The sequence below is a fragment of the Diceros bicornis genome, chromosome 12, assembly GCF_020826845.1.
Source record: "Diceros bicornis minor isolate mBicDic1 chromosome 12, mDicBic1.mat.cur, whole genome shotgun sequence".
Taxonomy (NCBI): domain Eukaryota; kingdom Metazoa; phylum Chordata; class Mammalia; order Perissodactyla; family Rhinocerotidae; genus Diceros; species Diceros bicornis.
Window position 1 is genome coordinate 44,388,064 of NC_080751.1, and position 21,075 is coordinate 44,409,138.

The 21,075-nt window shown below is 39.2% G+C and overlaps 1 protein-coding gene across 4 annotated transcripts in view; it reads left to right on the forward strand.

Moving 5' to 3' along the window:
* The window catches only part of SLC8A1 (solute carrier family 8 member A1), a 321,729-nt gene extending 308,731 nt beyond the window's left edge, over positions 1-12,998 (forward strand). For all 4 annotated transcript variants that reach the window (XM_058551366.1, XM_058551369.1, XM_058551368.1 and 1 more), the window contains one exon: positions 9,484-12,998. In XM_058551366.1, the coding sequence (XP_058407349.1) occupies positions 9,484-9,860 (377 nt within the window). In that variant the 3' untranslated portion in view covers positions 9,861-12,998. The remainder of the gene's footprint in view (positions 1-9,483) is intronic.
* Positions 12,999-21,075: the final 8,077 nt, after the last annotated feature.

Sequence of the window (21,075 nt, forward strand, 5' to 3'; positions counted from 1 at the left end):
ACCAAGTCAAGGGAAGGAGGAAGCAGAAATGGGAGAATTATCAGAACTTTCCAGAACCTCCTCAAGTCTCACCTGCTGCCTCCAGTGCTGGGTTGCAGTCGTATGCTGTGACTTTTCTGTTTATTGAGTTGTCTCTATTTGCCTACTATTAATAGTGTTCATCTTTTTCTGAACTTATAATGCACAAAGCAATCCCTTCAAAAAGAGAGCGTCTGTGTGGAATAAGTAACTAGGTAAATATACACAGGGCAAAGGCACATGTTGGATGTCCTCAGGGTGTTGCGTAGATCCATTGACTTAGAATCATACAATAGAGCCAGCTGACACGCAAGTTCCTTTGTAACTCATTAAGGCTACCTGGAGGTGAGAGTGAGGGTTTCTGTTCTGTTTTTTTCTCCAAGTTTTTCTATCAGATACTTCTCAGCTATATGCAGCTCTAGAGAGACTTGGGGGCACCTACGGCTTTACTATCTCTAAAGTAGGACTTAAGAAGAGGATTTGAGAAGATTCAGATAGGACGTGGATGTTCCAGAAATAGAACAAAGCATAGAAGAAAGAAGCAGCCTTCAAATGCAAGGAGGGTTAAGAGAGAAAGAGGGAGATTATTGGGAAGGAAGAAGAAGCGAGCTGGAGGACACTGTTTCACACAGGGCAGCCCTGGTTGGTTTGTGAGGCAAGAAGTAAATTTCAGTTGTATCCATCTAACAACAAACCAACTGGCTTGGAAAAATGACAATCAGCTATTTCTTTTAGCCCCAAATCTGCCCTTCCTTTTTCCTTTGCAAAATGTTACTTGACTAAATCTTACCAATTTTTTACTATCATGGGCTTGGTATTATTAAAATAACAGTTCATTATAAAAGTAATAGAATTATGGCTCAAAATTGAAAATATCAAAAACTTGATGTTATTTAAAAAGTAGGTTCATTCAAACCCATTTTTATGTACTATAAAGACAGTATAAATGTAATGCCAGGATAAGCCAGGAACTGAAGAAATGAAAAAAATTACTTTATCAGTCAATGATCTCTAATATTGTTCTAAAAGAATGAGGGGTCTTTCATGAAAATAGCCCGTTTTTAATCTGTTTTTGATTCATGCCGATATAATATTTTGCTAAAGGAGTCAGGCTGATGTTTCTATATGCAACAATTTTATTTACTTTCTTTCAAATGATCAGCTATTTTAACATTGTGTTGTTACAGTCGGAGTTGAACATGATGAAACTTCTGTAGATTTTCTTTGAACCTTTTGTCCATTTTCAAATTTATATATATGTCAGTTTTCTAGACCTTGTCAACACCCCATGGACTTGTGGTTAAGAACGTGAACTCCAGCTAGGGTCACACTCCTTTGGTCTGAATCCTAGCTTCACCTCTTACTAGCTATATAACTTTGGGCACATTTCTTATACTCTGGGCTTCAGTTTTCTCATCTATAAAATGGGGATAATACCCACCTGATTGGGTTGTTTTGTGGATTAAATGAGGATCCGTATATAGTGCCTCACCTAGGAAGCCTCATAAATGTTAACTATTGTTGTTCCCCTCATCGCCACCATCATTTCTGGACATTGAGGACAGAACCACATTTTCACATAATCCTACGTAATGTTTATTAACCCTAAATCACCTAGCTGAAAGAAACCATAATATTTTAATATCACCATTTTCTTTGTTATCACCAGAACAAGGATTTCTGAAATATAATAATAGGTAACATTTGTTGTACACCTACTAATTTCCAGACACCATGATAAGCCTTTTTGCATTACTTCTTTTAATTATCTGAACAGCCATATGAATGAGGACTTGTATTTCCCTCTTTTACAGATGAGGTATCAGAGGCTTAGAGAGGTTAATTATCCGGAGGTCACACAGCCAGAGCATGGCAAATGGTTCCAGGACGAGGTCTTACTCCATACCTTAGGCTCCTTACTACCATAACTAGATACATTATGGAGGCCACAGTTATTAGAACTCGTATTCTTCAGTAGTAATAGTGGTTCCCCACAGAGTAACATAGACTCCGATAATCAAATTAGCCACTCACAGTGGCCTCAGCTTACTAAGTGTCTCAATGCCAAGAAGAACCATTAATTCACATGAACCAACTGGGACCTGCTGGATGCCATGGTCATCATCATCCTGTTGCCTGTTCACCAGGTTGACCAGATCCAGACTTCTTTCAAGTCAGTCAACCTTGTACCCCTTACATGACCAAGCATACATTGGAACTTCCACCACTATAATTTGCATAAACCTTTTTATTTTGGAGAGTAAACAAGCAAGACTCCCAAAGTGAAGGTACCAAACCTACCCAAGCATATATAATCTGATCCACTCCAGAACCACGTTAATCCAGGTAATGTAGGAACACAGCTTTTTTGCTCCATATCCAGCTAGTTGGTTTAGGGCTCTTTTTAGGACCAAGAGTGGGAAGGGGAATAAGTGACCCAGCAATTGAATAGAATAAGCCTCCTCTCAGATAAACCATCAGAATTCTTTGAAAGGCTCAAAATGTTTTTATTAACTTCAAAAAATTATAACCAGGGGTTTTAGAAAATTTTGACAAACCCCGTGAAGCTAGGGGTTTGAACAAGGAAGGGGAACCTTGGATCCTCCCTTAGACATTCATGAGCATTGTTCTGAAAAATAATCCCATTCTGGGTGCGTAAGAAAGGAGTATTATCAATTTCTTTTGAGAACATGCATCAAATTACAGTTTGGAAGGCAGATCAAATAGCACTGTTCATTGTGTTCATTCTCTTCTCTGCTTCATGCTGTCTGAAAAATAAACCACTATTATTTTTCTCTTTTAATTATAATTAATCTCTTTCTTTGAACTTAAAATATACCAGGATTTCAGATACATAATAAGAAAACTAAGTCCCAGGGGGTAACTCTACAAAGTGCAAGCCTTTAAGTTAACGTAGCAAAATGAAAAATAATTTGTTATTTGATTTAAAAAATGGTTGTTGTTTGTTGATCTATGTGTCAGAACTGTTCCGCATATTATCTGGGCTATTCTGGGGAGCTGCCATTGTCCTTACACAGACAATGAAACGAGGGCTCTATTGGTTAGTTAGTGGGTCTCAGTCTGGTTGGGGGAGCTTGATAAAATACTGGTGCTCAGGCCACATCCCAGACCAATGAAGCAGAAACTCAAGGTAGAACTAGCAAGTTGGTATTTTTCAGAAGTTGCCCTGGTGATTCTGATTTGCAGCTGGGGATAAAAATGAGTAGAAGCAGGTGTTCTGATTTGCCAACATGAGTCCTCTTGAGCTTTTTTATTTACCTCTGTTTTTTTCTCTTCTAAAAATAGTTAATGTTACTGTCTCCATTTCTTTTTCACTCTCTTCAGGGACAACTTTTATGGGCAGAAATTTTAAGTGCTTTTCCCTTTTTCAGTTTTTACAACTTTTCTCCTAACTAGTCATTAATCAGTCAAACATCAGTAATTCCCTGATCTCTTAAACTTTACTTGGAAGCCAAATAAGGATTCTTTTCACATGAACCCGTGAAGTGAGTGTGGGTTTCTGAATGAGGGAGTGTGCGTTTCGTATTTACTTGGGTAAATATCACAAAGACAAAACCTTGTATAAGGTGCTCAGTCACAGTAAAAAATTATACATAAATAAACAATATTTCCATTTGAATTCTAAGAGAGCAAGACAAAAAGTGCATAGAAAAAAGAATAGAGAGGAATATGTACATTGTTTAAGCAAAGATGTCTGCCTTTTAGCCACTAGTAAGATTAAGACCTTAAACCAGAAGATCTCTAATGTTTTTTTTTTTATGACTTAGGTTATATGGAATTTTCAAAATAAAGTAAGAATCTCTTTGATTTTTAAGAATAATTTTATGCTCTATCACATTTTTAAATGCAAAGGACCATAAAGTTAATACGTCTTTAAAGGGTATTATAACTCCCCCAAAGTTTAGAAGCTTTACATCAAGTCAGAATTCCTTACGCCTTATGGACTCACTTGGGATCTGGCTCTGTTGTATTATAAACATGGCTAATAATACTGAGCACTCATTAACTGCCAGGCCCTATTCTGAGTGCTGTTCATGTTAACTCATTTCCTTCAAAACTCTACAAAGTAGGGAAGCTTCTCACCTGGCAAGTGGAGGAGCCAGAATTCAACTAATTTAAGGAAATTTCCCTCCTCCATTGGCTTTTCATAGTAGCCGTGCTGGAACAGGGTTTAAAAAACAAATAAGAGCAGAGTATACCTTGAGAGTGGGAGAACTTGATAGTTAAGCAGTCCCAGCCCCTCCACCAGGCCCACCCAAGTTGTTTTATGAGCCAATGACCACCATATCTGAGGGCATCACTTTCTCTAGAGAAATTAGCTGCTCCTTACTTCTCCCCAGTTAGCTGCTTCCCTGAAACTCAAAACATCTGTTCTTCCCAGCCAAGCCCCCCAACCTGTGGGCACTTGGAGCAATAGCCTCCATTTCCATACACTGGGGCTATGGTTCTCAAAACTTTTATAAAAAAGAATAACCGGGGGCCGGCCGAGTGGCGTGGTAGTTAAGTTCACGCACTCCGCTTCAGAGACCTGGGGCTCAGATCCCAGGCGTGGACCTACACACAGCTCATCAGGCCATGCTATGGTGGCATCCCACATACAAAATAGAAGACTAGCACAGATGTTAGCTTAGGGACAATCTTCCTCAGATATTAGCTCAGGGCCAATCTTCCTCACCAAAAAAAAAAAAAAAAGAATAACCAAAGGCACCTGTTGAAATGCACCTTCCTATGTCTTTTCCTCAGAGAGTCTGATTAAGAGGGTCGAGGGGGGAGCCCCAAATCTCCTTTTTTGTAACTAAGCTCTCCCAGTATTTCCAATGCCAGTGGTATGCAAACTTGATCAACATTACACACAGTATTTAAAACACGGTCATCGCCACCACCATTTATTCCAAGGCTTCACTCCTATAAATGGACACCTGATGAACATGATTTGAAGTAAATAATTTTGCCAACATTTCTTATCTATTTTTAAAAGGTAAATGACTCTGTGCTGTGTGGTTTAATTTCAAAAATATTGCCACAATTTGATCAACAGCAATATCTTCAGGTCTAGAGGTCTTTTTTCCTAGGATCTTTGAATATCGCATTTAGGTCATTTTATTCTTTAAAGTAAGAAGAAACTTTTTGTCATTAGTCAATTGTAGTGAAGAAGGGTGTTCGTGTACAAACTCCTACAGAAAAGAAAAATTACACCAAAATCATATACGTGAATTTAGTATTTTCAGGTATTCTAAACACAGTAAAGTTAGGGAGAGTCTTGGTGATGTTTCTGGTCTAACTACTTCATTTAGATGAGGAAACCAGAACCTAAGAAAGTGAAGTGTCTTGCCCAAGAGCATAGAAATAGAAGAGCCAAGAGTGTCTCTTTGATGAGGCTTCACCCACTACGACACCATGAAGAGCTGTACCCCCTGGGCTGTCTCTCATATTGTCAGTAATTCACAGGTGCTGGGGGGAAACCATGGCTCCAGAAGCAGGCTGGACTCTAGTTAAAATCACTGTCAGTGTTGGTTCCTGAGCACAAACCACTTGAGAGCTGAACAGCTGGCCCCCAAAGTATGCTAAGAAGTCAAGAATAAGATAAATCATCTGGGGTGAAACCTTGCTCTAGATAATACAAAAACCCTACGTGTGACCTGCAGGACTGTAAGAACTAGCCCTCTTACAGAAGAGATGTTTCAGGCTTAGTCTATATGTAGCTATAAAGTTTGAGAAATTCGGGTAAAAAATAATTTCTGGAGGAAAGGGGAGTATGTTGACCTATTCCTGCATATTGACCAGGTCACTTGGCCACAGTTATGTACAGTGAACTCGAGACAGGCCTGCAGAGAACAATTATGTCCTGACTCTGTGATATGTGGTTTAATTCCAGCCACACTGCATCTGAAACAAACCTTCTCTGTTACTGATTTACATAGGTACCGAGGAGACAGGATCAACATCTAAGACTATACAACTAATCTAAAATTTATTAGAATTCAAGGTGGGAGTTAAAAGCAAAAATTCCTATTAGAAACCTAGCCTGAAGTATATATATAGGAAAACATACATATTATGTTATTATCAACATGACTTAGTTTGTGCCAATCATATTTGCAATCTGATTCGGATGTGTTTGTATTTAATGGGCCAAGTTCTGAATATAATTACAACCCTTCTGAGACCGCGGCAGTAGTTCTTCCTCGGATTTTACTTTGGGGAATGGCATTTGAATGGCTTTTGCCTTGTTCAGCCATAAGCAGGTTATGGGCTCAGCGCTCAGTGTAGGGGTTGGCAGTGCCCAGCATATGGTGTGTGGTGTGTTGTTCTATGCACTAAGCCACAAAACAGTGACAGCAGGTAATTTGGGGAGATTCCATCACACTTCATGTGGAAAACAGAGTTGTCTCTGTTGGAGCTAAGGTTAATGGTTTGGATTTGCATGTGTTTCTACAATTTTGATTTTATGTGGTTTTTAAATTGAAAACAAACAAAAGGCCTGATGTATAACCCACATAAATAAAGCTTGCCATTCTCAAAGAGGCCCCAAAAATGTTTCATTTATGTGACAAGCTATTACTTTGGCTGCTAATTTTTAGGGAATCCAGAGAAAGGCATTGCAAACAAAAACCTAGTATTACAAGAAGAATTCTCCTGTGATATTCACATAAATAGGCTACTTAAAAATGGCTTGAGGGAGAGGAAATCCCTACAGACCCAGGTGTGCCCTCCATTTCAGGCAGAAGGACTAGTTTGGGTGTTCAGGGTCCCCAGGCCCAGGAATCTTGGATTTTATGCCTCATTCCTTTCTGGCACAGTGGCAGAGGTGCCATCTGGAAAGTCCAGGGTTTCTGAGTAGAGATGGGGCACCCAGGAAGTCCAGTGTGTGTGCACCAGGTGCCAGGGGAGGTAAGCAGGTGTGTGCTGTGGAACAGCGCCAGGTCACCTGCCCCCGCAGCATGGGGAGGGAACGCCCCCACCCCGACGGCCCTGCCTAATGTGGCCATCTGTTCACCACCAGCCATCACCAGCAGCCATGTCAGCACAGAAGAACACCTCAAGTGCTCCTTGGTGGCGGCAGAGCTGTAAACTGCTTTCTCCTGCCTTGGACTCTATTCCTTTACTTTTCTTGCTCAGCTGTCTGTCCTTGAAAAATAACAGCAAAATGACTTCAATTTTTTGAGCCTGCTGCTGCGGCAGCTCCTAATAACTCCTAATAATGAAGTGCAAGAGACTGTTAAGATTTGTCTTGCTTGGTTTTTACTCACTGGCCTCTGTGATAGTCCTGACTGGGCTGCAGTGTGATCATGGATGCACGAAGCAGCACAAATCCAGGAGAGCAGGTAACCAAGTGCCTACGCCTCCTTCAGTCTTTGCTGTCACCGATAGAGGAAAGAGTGTTCTACGAGAATCTGCTCCAAAGTTTCTGAGTGGAAGGAATGGGGCAACCCGAAATGGACTAAGAGGAAGGGAAAACTTTAGCCTTCCTCGGAGGGGCAGTGTGGTGTGGACTGAGAATGGGCTCTGAAATCAAACATCTGGTTTAAAAATCCTTGTTGGTCAGTCTGGGTTGACCAACACCCCATCCAAAAGGCGTAATATCACAATGTCACAGTTTCCCAAATTGTAAATGAGGAGGAATAATATCTTCTCCATAAGGCTAATAAGAGGGTTGAAGGAAAATGTACATGTAACATGTGTAGCACATAGTAAGCAGCGTTTGCCTGTTGATAAAGAAGTAACTAAAACCTGCTTTCCATCACAGAAGTCAGAATCAATGTGATGGGCTCTCAAGGTTAACCAATTCCCTTTCAGAAAGAACGTGATACTGCAGACCCAGTAGCCTCTGAGCAGCCTAAATAAACTTCTCTCTCATTGTAAAGCACGAGAATCTACAGGCTGATATAAACTTACATGCTTTATGTATCGTCCCTGTTGGAGATTTACTGAAGAAGGATGGTGGCAACAGAATAGCAGTAGAGACGAGAAGGTACTCCAGATATTATACAACTACGTGCATGCTTAGAGCACGCCAGGGACCTCAAGAGGACCAGAGTTCATGACATGATGCCTTGCAGTGATATCATACCTGCCATTACTGGCTTTGCAAATGTGAGTTCAATTTGGCAGTTATTAACATCTACTATAAATCTACCATGCAAGGTATATTGCAAAGGTAGCTGAAAGGACTTTGCTATCAGTAACTAGGCAATCGCATAGAAAAGAAATTGAATATCTTGCAAGTTCTGTTTACATGCTTGATAAAGGGAACTATTTCAGATTCTGCCTCAACTATTAATAAACTGATCTAACCAGCTCTTTCCAAAACAACAAAAAGAGCTACTCTTACTTTGTACCAAGAAACAAACATTTTACATATACTATATAACTAACAATGGCACTCTGAAGTCAGTATCCTCATTTCACAGATTAGGAAATTGAGGCTCAGAGAAATTAAGTAGTTGGCCTGAGGTCACACATTCAGTTGCAAAGGCAGGATTTGAAAGCTTCTGAATCAAATGTGCTCTAAACGCCTGTGCTCTACTCATCAAGCAGTCTGAGTCACTCTTGTCCTACTCCCTGTATGGACCATCACTTTCTTATCTTCAGAAAAGGATGCATTCAGGATTATTGGTGAAGAGAGACCTGTGAGGATGCTCACTGGTACTCAGGGCAGAGTGAGAGGTGAGGTGGCACAATCAACAAGCATTTGCCTGGAAGGCAGGAGGCCGAGCTCAAGTCCTAATGTGGTTTCTTCCTCATTGTGTGATGTTGCGCCCATTACTTATCTTTAAGCCTAGTATCCTCACCTATCAAGTTTCCTCCCTCATACAATTGTGGTAATATAGGTGAATCTGCTTTCCTATTCATAAGGCTCTAGGCAAATGCCATTTATTATTATAGTTCAGTTAGTTTCTGTTCCACTATTGACTTGCTCTTGAATCTTTGGAAATACTTCCTGACACCTTAACTTTCTTATCTATAAACTGGAGCTGATGATACAGCATCTTTTAGTAACACCCTCCAGCAACCGTTCTCAAACTTTAGTGACCTAGAATCTTTTGGCATGTTGTTAAAACAGATTCCTGGGTCCTGGTGGTTATGATCCGGCACAGCTGGATGGAGCCTTGTAATATTCACTCTTAACAAGGATCCCACGTGATCACTCTCAAAAATGCTGCCCCGCAAGCTCAATATTACAAAGAAAACTGTGGTACCCGCGGGTAGAAAATTTGACCAGGATCACCTGTAACGCGGCCAGCACCGAGCCCTTGAGTCCTGATACCTAGATCCTCTTGTTCTGACCACGCGACTGGGACTCAAGAGAACAGCAAAACCCTCTCCCGGTCGCTGGGTTTCTATCAGGAGTTTGATTCTGGAGTGCACAGCTGAAGCTTTCAGCACTCCACAGACATCTTTAAAAGGCTAACTAAGTGTCATTGCCTTCTTCTTCCTCCGCAGACACATTTGCAAGCAAAGTGGCAGCCACCCAAGACCAGTATGCAGATGCATCCATAGGTAACGTCACTGGCAGCAACGCGGTGAACGTCTTCCTGGGAATCGGCGTGGCCTGGTCCATCGCTGCCATCTACCACGCGGCCAACGGGGAACAGTTCAAAGTGTCCCCTGGCACGCTAGCTTTCTCTGTCACTCTCTTCACCATTTTTGCTTTCATCAATGTGGGGGTGCTGCTGTATCGGCGGAGGCCGGAAATCGGAGGTGAGCTGGGTGGGCCCCGGACTGCCAAGCTCCTCACATCCTGCCTCTTTGTGCTCCTGTGGCTCTTGTACATTTTCTTCTCCTCTCTGGAGGCCTACTGCCACATAAAAGGCTTCTAAAGGAACGATCAGATATAGTAAATTTATATATAAATATATATATATACATAAAAAATTATGGATAATGAACAGAGGAAACTGACATTTGTCATGTTCACTTACCTGCTGATGGCATCCAGCTTCAAGAGCATACTCTGTACTAGGGCCGAAGTGAGAGACCATCACCTCCCATTCCCAAGGGCATCGTCACGTTGAACAAGGCATGGAGGCAGGGCCATCTTTGCAGCTCAGCCTAGAGGGCTGTGTTCTCTCCACGTTCATAAATCGTTAAGTCTTTGATTTGTTTTGTTTTTGCTTGTTTTTGATGGGGGTTGGGGAGGTGGTTGATGTTTGGCTTTTCTTTTATTTTGTTTTGTTCTGTTGGGAGGATCAGGGTTGTTGCTTCTCTTGTGGGAGGCAATGACCAGTCTAAATGCAAATGGTTTTGTGGTAAAAATTGAAATCATTAAGATTACTCTCTCTTCCCCTAAATACTTTAAAAATTATTTTGGATTAAGAAAGGATATGAGCATGGAAGAAGAAAGAAGCGTGTCTTCACCATATTACTAAATTTCATGCTTATCTCTGGAACGTGAGCAGAGGTGAAGCTGCCGCTAAGAAGAAGCATGGGAGTTTGAACAGGGCTAAGAAAAGTGATGGTTCTAGATACAGTCTGATATTTAAAGATATGATGCCTGACACTCTTGTTCAACAGGTACAGGAATAACATGCCTAGATTCCCAGGAACATGCAAAATCCTTTCTTTCTTCTCTCTTTAGCTCTGGACTGTGATTAGCAAGGCCCTTATTCTGAAGTTCCAGCCCAGCTAAACCCTCAGATCCCCCATCCCAGCCCTCCTCCTCCTGCCCACCACCCTTCATGCAAACAGGAAGAATAACCCCATCCAAAAAGCACATCATCCTTTTCCATTTGCATCAGTATGTGTCCCAGTCCCATGTTGCTGTTGCCTGGGATCGTCCATCAGTTTTATTTTCAAAAGCATCCATGGCTTGCACAATCCTATTCCAGTCATGACTATTTGCTCCTTCTTCATGTGCCTGTTTGGGAATATTGTTGTAATACCTGTTACACAGTGCATGGATGAAAAACAAATAAAACAAAGTGTATCTGTATATAGTAGAGTATAGCATATACTGTTCTCCCATTCAGCGACGTTGATTGGACATGGAAGACATCAGTGAGTTTTCTTTTCACCTGAGTTGTAACTTTTGTGTTGTTATCGAGTTTGATTATTACTAGGGGTAAAAGGAGAAAATGGCTTATTGTTCATGGATCTGCACATTCATTTCTAAGAAGCAATAACTGTCACGCGAGAAGTTAAAGCTATCGAGAGGACAGCAGGCAAACTACAAAGTATGTTCATGGAAAATTAGCCATGTGGAGCACATCAGAGGCCTCTAAAAATCGCCTGTTGGTTCAGGAAGGCCAAGGAGAAAGGCGTTGTAGAGAAGTGGATGCGTTAGACGTGCCTGGGCTTTGAAAGCCTCCATTTTCACAACACCCCTACCCCCAAAGTATTTATTTTACATCTGCTCTGTCTGGCACAGATGGTAGATAGTGCTGGTTTGTTTGTTTTATTTTTTTATGTTAAAGGCTATTTTGAGCCCTGTTTCTTTCACCGTCCAGACCCCTCTCATTGTATCTGCAGTTCCTGAGTAGGAAGGAAGCCAGGGTGACCCGTAGGCCTTTACAAGTGCATCTTCTCTGCTTATGACTAAGAAGTAAGCAATTAAGTGAGAAGATTAGTGCCTCCCAGGAGGATGGCCCTGGGAGGTTTTTAACCCTGGAAAAGAAATGGCTCTTTCTATTTCAAAATACCAAAGAGCATGGATGAACCCAACATTCCAAATTAGTGAGTCCACTAATGAGGAAAAATGGAATGACTTTGGTCCTCTCTCAGAGACTTCTCTACCTATAAAGAATCCCAGGCTGGAGACACCCCTGGCCTTCTGTATTGATTCAAAGATACTTAAGAAATAAAAGCAGTTGAGAGTTATTTTCTCTTCTTTCACTCAGTAATCATGATCATTCATCATTTAATGAACATTTGGTGATTGAATGAATAATTAAATTCTGGTTACCCGCTCAATACTGTGTTACTTTTGGGGACTAAACCATGAACAAGATAGCCAGATCCCTGCCCTCAGGGGGTTCACAGTTAATGTGATTGCTATTTCCATGAGTAAAAGTTAACACAGCCACATTGAAACAGTGGTATCTTGCAAGGAAAAACACAATTATAAACTCTTTTAACCTAACCACATTGAAACTGTACAAATACAATTGTTCAAATATCTATTTTCTTTAACCAAGAGAGTATAAAGTATAGGGTAGGAAAAGCATCCTCTGTTTCCTTGGCCAGTCTTGCAATATGTACATCTCCCCGTTTTAAACCAAGAAAGTCAATCATGTTGGTGATTCAGATCACTGAGAAGGCCCAGTTAATCCCAGTTCTTATCTTGTTGGATAACAGTACTTTTCTATGCCCCACACCTCTACAATTCCTCAGATCTCCTGAAGACTCATCCCTGACCTGGCATGGCCCAACACAATGGTGGCCTAACTCCTTTGGGGGCACATTCTAACCCATCTCTTTTTTTTTTTTCTTTTTTGAAGATTTACTAAATAGAAAGCTAGCCTAGAAAAACCAAGTAAATATAGTCAAGGGATGTGAGTTTTTCAAACATTAGAAAGATTTTGCACTCATTTTTAGCCATATTTGGAATGTCAATAATCCCATAGCAAATTTTCACAGAAGACTTTTAAGAAATTCTTGCCATTGGTCAATTTTAATTTCAAAGCTTTTTGGTTTGTTTGCTTTTTAAGTTTTCATGTTATAGCGAAAAATGATTCTGGTTGTTCAGGGTTGTTAATAATTATAGTTGTGTAAAATTATTTCATTTTGTTTGATTATTTTATTTTGTGTGTATTGCGCACAGCTTTAGGGGAGAAGTGCACTAATCGTGCTGTTCCTTATAAATGGTACACATTATTGACACAGACAAATAAAGTTTCTAATTGTTTCTGATTTAATCACTAGTGATACAGCATATTCTGTATGGAATGTTTTCTCTCTTCTCATTGTCATCTACTTCATTTTTTGTTTCATGTTTTGAAGAAATAAAGACCAAAAAGGTATTATTGTGCAATTGGTATCCTCATCTAAAAGAAAGAAAATAGATACCCAGTATTCAGCTCTTGCAAATGTCAACCCTTCGGTCATGCAACGTTTCCTTTTTAATGTCCTAAGAAAGCACAGTGGCAGAATATTGTCTATCTGACAGTGTTGAGATAAATGTTGGACTTTTCTCCATTTCATTAATTGTTTTCTTACATCTTTTAGTACCACTTTATCTACATCCTTTCTGCTTCTAAGAACATGAACACATAAATAGTTACAGGTCAGACCACTTTTTAGCATGAGTATTATATCAAATCAATCAATCCCAATAAAACTTTAAACAGCAAAAATAGTAATTTGTTGCCTAGAATAGCCTTGACCATTTAACAACCCTTCAGCAAAATTCTATGGCCCAGTGATACTCAACCTCTTATAAGCTAATTTTATTTCTTTCAAAGATTCTGATTCACTTTCCACCAGTGAAGATTTGATAGAGCTTCACTTTCTGTGGTTCATAGCATAAACCCACTAAGGTTTTTCATTTTCAAGTAAAATAAAATGATAAAACATGCTGTTTTAAACAACCCTGCAGATATTCTGATAGTTGGCCTCATCCACAATGGGAAACCCTAATACAGTAGCTTTCCCCCACTGGTCTCACTATTAATAAAAGCTCACCATCTACACTGCTTTTTCCACCTGGGGCTTGATTCATTGTTGATCCACAGCCCAGGGCCCCTGACCCTGACCTGTCAAAATAAAGTGAGATTGACTGGTTTGCTCTGCATACATCTGAGAACTTTGTGGAAGCAATTAGAAAAATAACAAATTTCCTCTGGTAGATGATGAAGCCCTCCATTTTCTAATAGTGACAAAGCTTCACCTTCTAGAGAATGTGTTGGCCCCTTTAAGACTTCTTTCAGTGTTTCCTGGCTCAAGATGTGGAGTCTCTCTTTTTGATTCTGTTTTTTTTTTTTTGTCTCTGATCTTGAGCAGTTCCATCCAGAGCAAGTCTTGAGTATAGTTTCATAACTTCAGGAACATCTGGCTATTTCACGATTGACAATGTACAGCATTGGATCTCACCCTGACCTACAACTGGCATTTGGCTTTTGTTGTAGTAATCACTTCACTTGGCCAAGGCATTCTAGCTGTTGGTAAAATTGAGCGTTTCAATCAATAAACAGGTGAATGCATTATGTCAAAGAGACACACAAAATCATGTTTATCTTACAGAAAAAGAAAGGTGCTGTTATGAGTGGATTCATTAGCTTTTGTTCAGATCTACCTACAGATTTTTGTTAATAGATTGCGTTTTCACTCTTCTTTTCAACCATTACATTCTTATCACTTCTGGCCACATTCATTATCTTCCATCGAGCACATTTCAAGTGTTGGGCGGTCAGTCCTGACAGTATTCCATCTACAGGGATAACACAGGAAGGGGAAATAAATGTAGTAGTTAGATATTTCATTTTTGGAGCTTAATCATGCCATGGTTAATCATCTCCCAAAGGAGAGAATGTCTTATCTATAGAAGGAGAAACCACTGAGTGGTGGGACTCCCAAGGGAGAGAGTGCTTCAGCTTTCCAGCTACAAGAAATGGTGAGTATCTAGCTTTCTGACTTTTTCTTTGCCTGCCAAGATATCCAAAAAGATACTGCCAGAGGCTCGACCAATTTTCAGTTTTGTCAAAGGTCCTCTGATTTAAACTCCTAAAGGACATTTAAATCAGTGGTTATTGTATAAATTATTATTTTGATTTATCTATTTGTAGGAAAAAACATTACTTCATAGCTTGAAAAGCAACACGACTTCGTAGTTAAAACTATGACCTATGTCTTTACAGAAAGACTTACTTGCCTGGAATCACCTTGTCTATCTGTAATCAATGCAGTACTTCACCTGGACCACCTGCTCACATTCTTGAGATCACGCTGTCCTAACCTTTTTCAAAGATCCAGAGAGGTGTCCCCTTGGGAATATGTAATCTTAATCTTTATTTTCCCTAATTCCAACCTTTGTAGTTCTTCCGTCACTACTCCCATCATATTCATTACCCTTAGTAGTGCTCACTATTACCTCTCAGCAATGAGGAAAAGGGTCATGATAAAGGTGCTCTGAGCATGTTTTTCTGAAAGTGAATTTATCATCAGAAAAATCAAACATAGTGATATTCCACCTAGAAAACAGTCGTTATATCATAGTATGGTATCTCTATAAATGTTTAGGACAGATTATGCCCTATAGCTACACACTACAGCAGTATTGTTGATTTTACTCCTTTTTGGATCACATTTTTCATGCTTCAGTTGCCATCTATCTAGCCTTTTATTCTATCAATCTATGTAGGTAAGGATTGGGAATAAGGATCCCGCACCCACACATGCACACCCGACTCCCGTAAAAGTTTCTACAAAGGTGAAGTATGTAAACCATAGAAAAACACATAGCTTCCATGCCTCCAAAAAATACAAGTGGGTCAAATGCCTTTCTGTGGGTATTACATTCCTAATATGCAAATAGTAGGAAAATTCACAATAACCAAACATACCGAAAGAGAAATTAGCTAACTTCAATGTTACTGAGTCAATTTTGGCAGTTAATGCACAGCCCAGTCCTCCTAATTTGTTGACTGCAAAGATACATCTACCTAGCCAAATCCAAGAGTGTACTGGGGTGGTGGTGGGGATATTAATTTACTGGAATTGTTATGTAGCCCTCTCTACTGAAAATTGCTTATTCACCTAGAAGGATCTGACCCAGAGATTTTCAAATAGCTTTTCTCTACATTTCCAAGTTGAAATAACCCACTTGTAATTTACAGAATTTTTTATTAGACCCCTTGAAGCTACATGGAAGGACAATAGATAAATTCTCTAAGGAGATCTTTCCTAAAACTGTGATTCTAGATTTACAATGATCCATTCTCTACGGTGAAGATCCCATTCTTCCCAAGTGGAAGGAACAATTCTGTTAAATAACCAAATACATAACCACTTTTAAAATATTTCACCTAAAAAAAGAATAAACTAATTATATAAATATTCAAGATAAAAGTGATATGATCCAGATGGCTAGTTTTGAGAAAAATAATTTTTTCTATAGGTACCTCTCTCTTCTATAGTCATCTTAACATTAAACTTTGAAAAATACTCCAGGAAAGAAATCTTGAAAGATTTTACGTTCTAATAGAACTCATTTAATTGAGTAATAGGGCTAAAATAGTGATTTGGGTGAGAATTATCTATGTTGTTGACAAGAACATATTTAAAAATAAAAGAATTATATAATATAAACGTGTTAGGTAGGATTTCATCACAGACTGTCCTTGTCTAAAATATTTGAAAGTCATTATCCTTAAGCAAGATAGATTCCCAGCTTCCAGAAACAAAAGCACAATTTAAACTTGTATTCTTGGTTTTTATACGAAAACCAAAGCTAGGCATACATAACTTTTGGCTTTGGCAACCACAAAACAGTGTTCCATATTATTGAATTATTTTGTGGAATACACTGGACCTATACAGATGTCCGATAAAAGTGTCTTCAATAATTTCTCTCTTCTTATTTTAGGCCATGAAGTTTCTAAATTTCACAACTTAATAATTTGACAATTTCATTTATAGAAACCTAATTCCATTTTGATGTTGCTATTTACATTTCAGAATTAATATTTAAAATAATCAATATATCAGATAGGATATAGAGCTTGAGGCTAGCCCAAATAAACAATAAAACATAGACATACCTACCAATAGTTAAAAAGGCTTCTGAAACACTGGCCTTTTCATGCATAGCAAATAGAAATGTCGTCTTCAATCTTCTTTCTACCAAGAGTTGCCATTTCAACCAGTGTAAAAACAGACAAACAAAAATTTGAAATGCTAGTTTGAAAATTATTTCTATGAGAATCAGACATGGTTTCAGCATTAAATCCCTCAGTCCCATCTCTCCCTAGAGTATAGAGATACATACATAAATACAAAAATAGATGATGTGTCAAATAACTTGAATTGCATTTCTGAATGTCTAGGATTGCCCTAAAAGCCATGTCAGGTTAGTGTTCCTTTTTATCAGATCTCTTTTATAAATGGAAAAAGGGAGAGAGATATGGAAGGAGGCCCGTTCCTGACTTTTTTTTCCTTTCTAGCTAAAGATGCAAATTCTAAGTTGTTTGAAAACTGCTTAGGATACTGTTAATTACACATATCCTTCTAAAAAACATAGGTAGATTTTTAAAAGAAAGAAATTCATTTTTCTTCCCTTCATTTAGCAAGCATTTCTGATAGAAAGTTTTTAGAATCAATTGGGGCTCCCTTTCTGACTTTTCCAGTTACCCTAGGCCTTTTGGGGAGTGTTAAAAGAGCTCTTGAAAAAATATCCTTGTCTAGATTAAATCCTGGGGGATTAAAAGGATGAGATTTCATATTTTCCCTAGAAACATAGCACTGAGCAGGCAGTCTCCCATATATCAGTCAAAATTTTCTAGAATGTGTTTTGGCATGTTGAGAGAAAAGGAATGGAACTCCCACCCAGTCTGCCACAAATACCACCAGGTAGCTCCTCCACTAGCTGTAGTTCAGCTTAGATATTCTCACTGAACCAACCCTCAACTTGCATCTATACTGGTTGTGTTGTCTCTAGCATTTTCCCTGCAAGATCAAAGCAACAGGCAAACTAGCCCTTTCAACCAATTGATACATAAGATTTCTCCAAGGCATCCTGTCAGGGTGAGGAGTGGGTACAGAAGGGGGCAGTGATATTGACGTCAAGTCACTGGAGCCTGCTTAGTCAACTGCTTCATTACATATTGGACCCTGTTTGGGACACTTAGTATTGGAAATACCAGAAGGCTTTTCTCTTATTATTATGTCAACAAAACTTTTGTGGTATTGGATCTAAGCAAAGGATAACATCATGCAAAAACTGAAAGTCATTTTTATTAGCTATATTGTTATTGTTACAATTTGCAAGAAAATATTGTCTTTGAAGTTTCACTCCAAAACTCGAAGAAGAACAAGGTTTTGCTGCCATCAGTAATCCTATAGGAAATTTGACACTCCAAATCTTCTTTGAGACAGTTGATGCTGTGGTAAATGTATGCATGAGGCTTAAAATATTCTTGATATTCTCAGGTTGTTCTCACAGATTCAGCATAGATTTACTTTTTTAAAAAAGTATCTTTCTCATCAAAATGGATTGGGAATTTTCCCAATAACTGGTTTGATTTTGTTGAGAAATAAGTCTAGCACTCAAAGGAGCTGTGAGCAGAAGGTTCCATCAGCAACTCTGCTTCTATGCCCCCTTTTCTTACTTCTGACTCTTAATCCCTGAGCATGTCTTTCAGAAACAATTGTTGGTGGTGAGAGAAATCGGAAAGGGAAAGAGTTGTCCTCCCTTTCAAAATGGACTAAATCTACTTACCACTTTTAAAACTTTGGCTATTTAAATTTTTCAACTTTAAGCACAAAACAAAGAGAGATGCTTTTAAATGCCAAATCTGAAGCAAAGGTTGCATTTTTTGCAAAGCCGTAAGGAAAATGTATGTTAATTATTGAGACATGGGATTTAGTAACATCAGTGCCCAACCACTGCCCTCCCCCCTTCTTATTCATACAGTATCTAGAGGTAAACAAGCAGTTTGGCAGGGGAGACAGGTCACAATTAATGTCATAATCATATCACCCATTACTAGATGTGGTCAGGAACTATGCAAAATTGATGGGGCCAATCCTAGTCCTGGAGCCACACCGCCACCCTTGCTCACCCCTGTGATGGATATGGTCTATGAATGTTAGAACAATGCCAGAGTAATTTTTTCACTTGATGTGAATATTACCTAGAGTGATTCCTTTCTGCTCTGAGCCAGGCTGTTTTGTTTGACTCCAACCTTTCCAAACAGAGTCATGCAGCTCAATCACACGCTTGTTGCCTGCATGGAGAGTGAACCCGTCTTTTCAATCTGGTTGCCATGGAATCAATTTTTAAAAACACTGAAAAAACAGCATAGCCAAATGGATTGGACGTAGCGAGGAATCTAAACTTAGAGGAGTCTAAACTTGCATGTTTTTCTTCCCAGCCAATACTCTAACACTCCAACTCTAGAAGTCATTTCATTAGTAAAATGAAAATAATAATTGCTTTCTCACTGTTTAGAATTAATTCATACCTCTTCAGAGCTTGAGGCTTTCACTAACCAAAACTAGATCCATGGGTAGTATTATTATGACTTTGCCCAAAGACTGGGTTTGTTTTGTGAGGAAACCAGAATTGGTTTGGGTCCCTTTAAAGCAACAGACAAGATATTTAATAACATTTGAAAACAAAGAAGAAGGTTCAGCACAGGCAGCTGGGTTATAGAGGAGGGCAGGGCTTCTGACAGGCTCTCGAAGTTTTGCTCTTCCTTGTAAGTTTTTATCTGTCATGGTTCCCAGTGGATTATTTCCCCATGCTCATTCAGCGGAGGATGCTGACATAGCTCCACACTCTGCCTTCTACCAAGAGAAACAGCCATTCCAGAGCTTGTAATATAAAAGAAAAAAATGACGGGTGCCTCCTTGGTTGATCCAGAAGATTGTACAAAATCACAGACCATTCTGATTGTCTCCATATTAACATTGCACTCACCAAACGGCTTTTTTAAAGTGACTGTAACCCAGGAAAAAGATTTGAGGAAATATTTCCAACTCTTAATCAAAAGTCAGAAGTTGCTTTAATGCCAGGTCTTATGTCACTTTATCTTCCTGCCCAGTCCTCACAAATCAATAAGGATTGAGAGATGCAGAAAGTGTTTGGATGGCGCTCATCAACTAAAATTCAGATCTGGAACTGGAGCTAGACAAATATAACTGGCAAATTACCCGAGGAAAAAGAATCGGAAAGAAGTTAAACCAAAGAGGGCAGGAAATTACTCAATTGGGCAAGTCTGTCTTCCAGGATCATCAACTCACTTTATATTCAGTTAAAACTTTTCAAAAACATCTATACAGTAAAGGCAGTGGAGCAATTTTTAAATCAAATGTCAGAGTCTATTATGTTTTTCAATCATATAATTCCATAAACCTCAAGCATTTATTTTGTACAAAGTATTTTACTAGGCACCCTAAGTTGGTATGAAGAATTCAAGACAAAGTAATTTCAAGAAAATTAACACTAGCCCTGAATTCAGTCAGGAAGAGTCCAGTTATGGGACTCTAATTAAATTAACCTTCCATTTTGGTCTAGCGACATTTTATCAATTTGAGCCTGCTTACTTGGGTCATTCTGAAATCTTTCAAGGAGCTTTCCTTTAATAGAAATAGAAATACTAATTTTCTTAACTTCACATTGTCTTTCACCAATGAGATAAATGGATTCAGACTCAGCTAACAGATCCAGAGTCTACAATGAGCCAAATCCTGTGTGAGGTTGATGTAAGGTCTTTCATTTAACATTTTGAGTTGGGAAAAACTTATTACAAAGATCATTTACCTCTCCACTGCTGAATGTTTTTCTATTGGATGTCGATACTAATCCATCACTGGATTTTCTTAACTCGGCCTGTTGCTCTTTTGACTTGGAGGCATCTGGCTCTAGTTCAGCAAATTACAACTCCAGCTGTCACCATTAAACGGCCAACTAGGGGAGAAGACCTCAGTCCCCATGTCTGAGTACACAATTTTCTTCGCATTTTAACATCCAATAGTCACCAGAGAGGAGACCCAAAGCCTTTCCTCCTTTGAGCATTGGTACTTAATTGTTTTAGAGGGTTATGAATCTTTAGCTCTCTCTGGACTTGAATTTCCTCATCATTAAATGAAGGAACTTCACCTTTGGCTTGATTTTCCAGGATACATCAAGCCCTCCATGATCCATGGTTCCCTATTATCATCCAGTGGGTACGGGTTGAAGGTGCTTTACCTCGTGGACCACTTGCTCCTCATAACACTTGATTACCAGTGTAAGTGTCAAGCCAATAAACCCATATGAAGTCTGACAGGAATTTAAAGATTTATTTTGAAATAATTCTTTGTGCACTGCTGAGAAAAAATTTCCCATCCCTAAGGGGGATGAAAAGTTTCTCTCTTTGGGGGATGCCTACAACAGAAAAT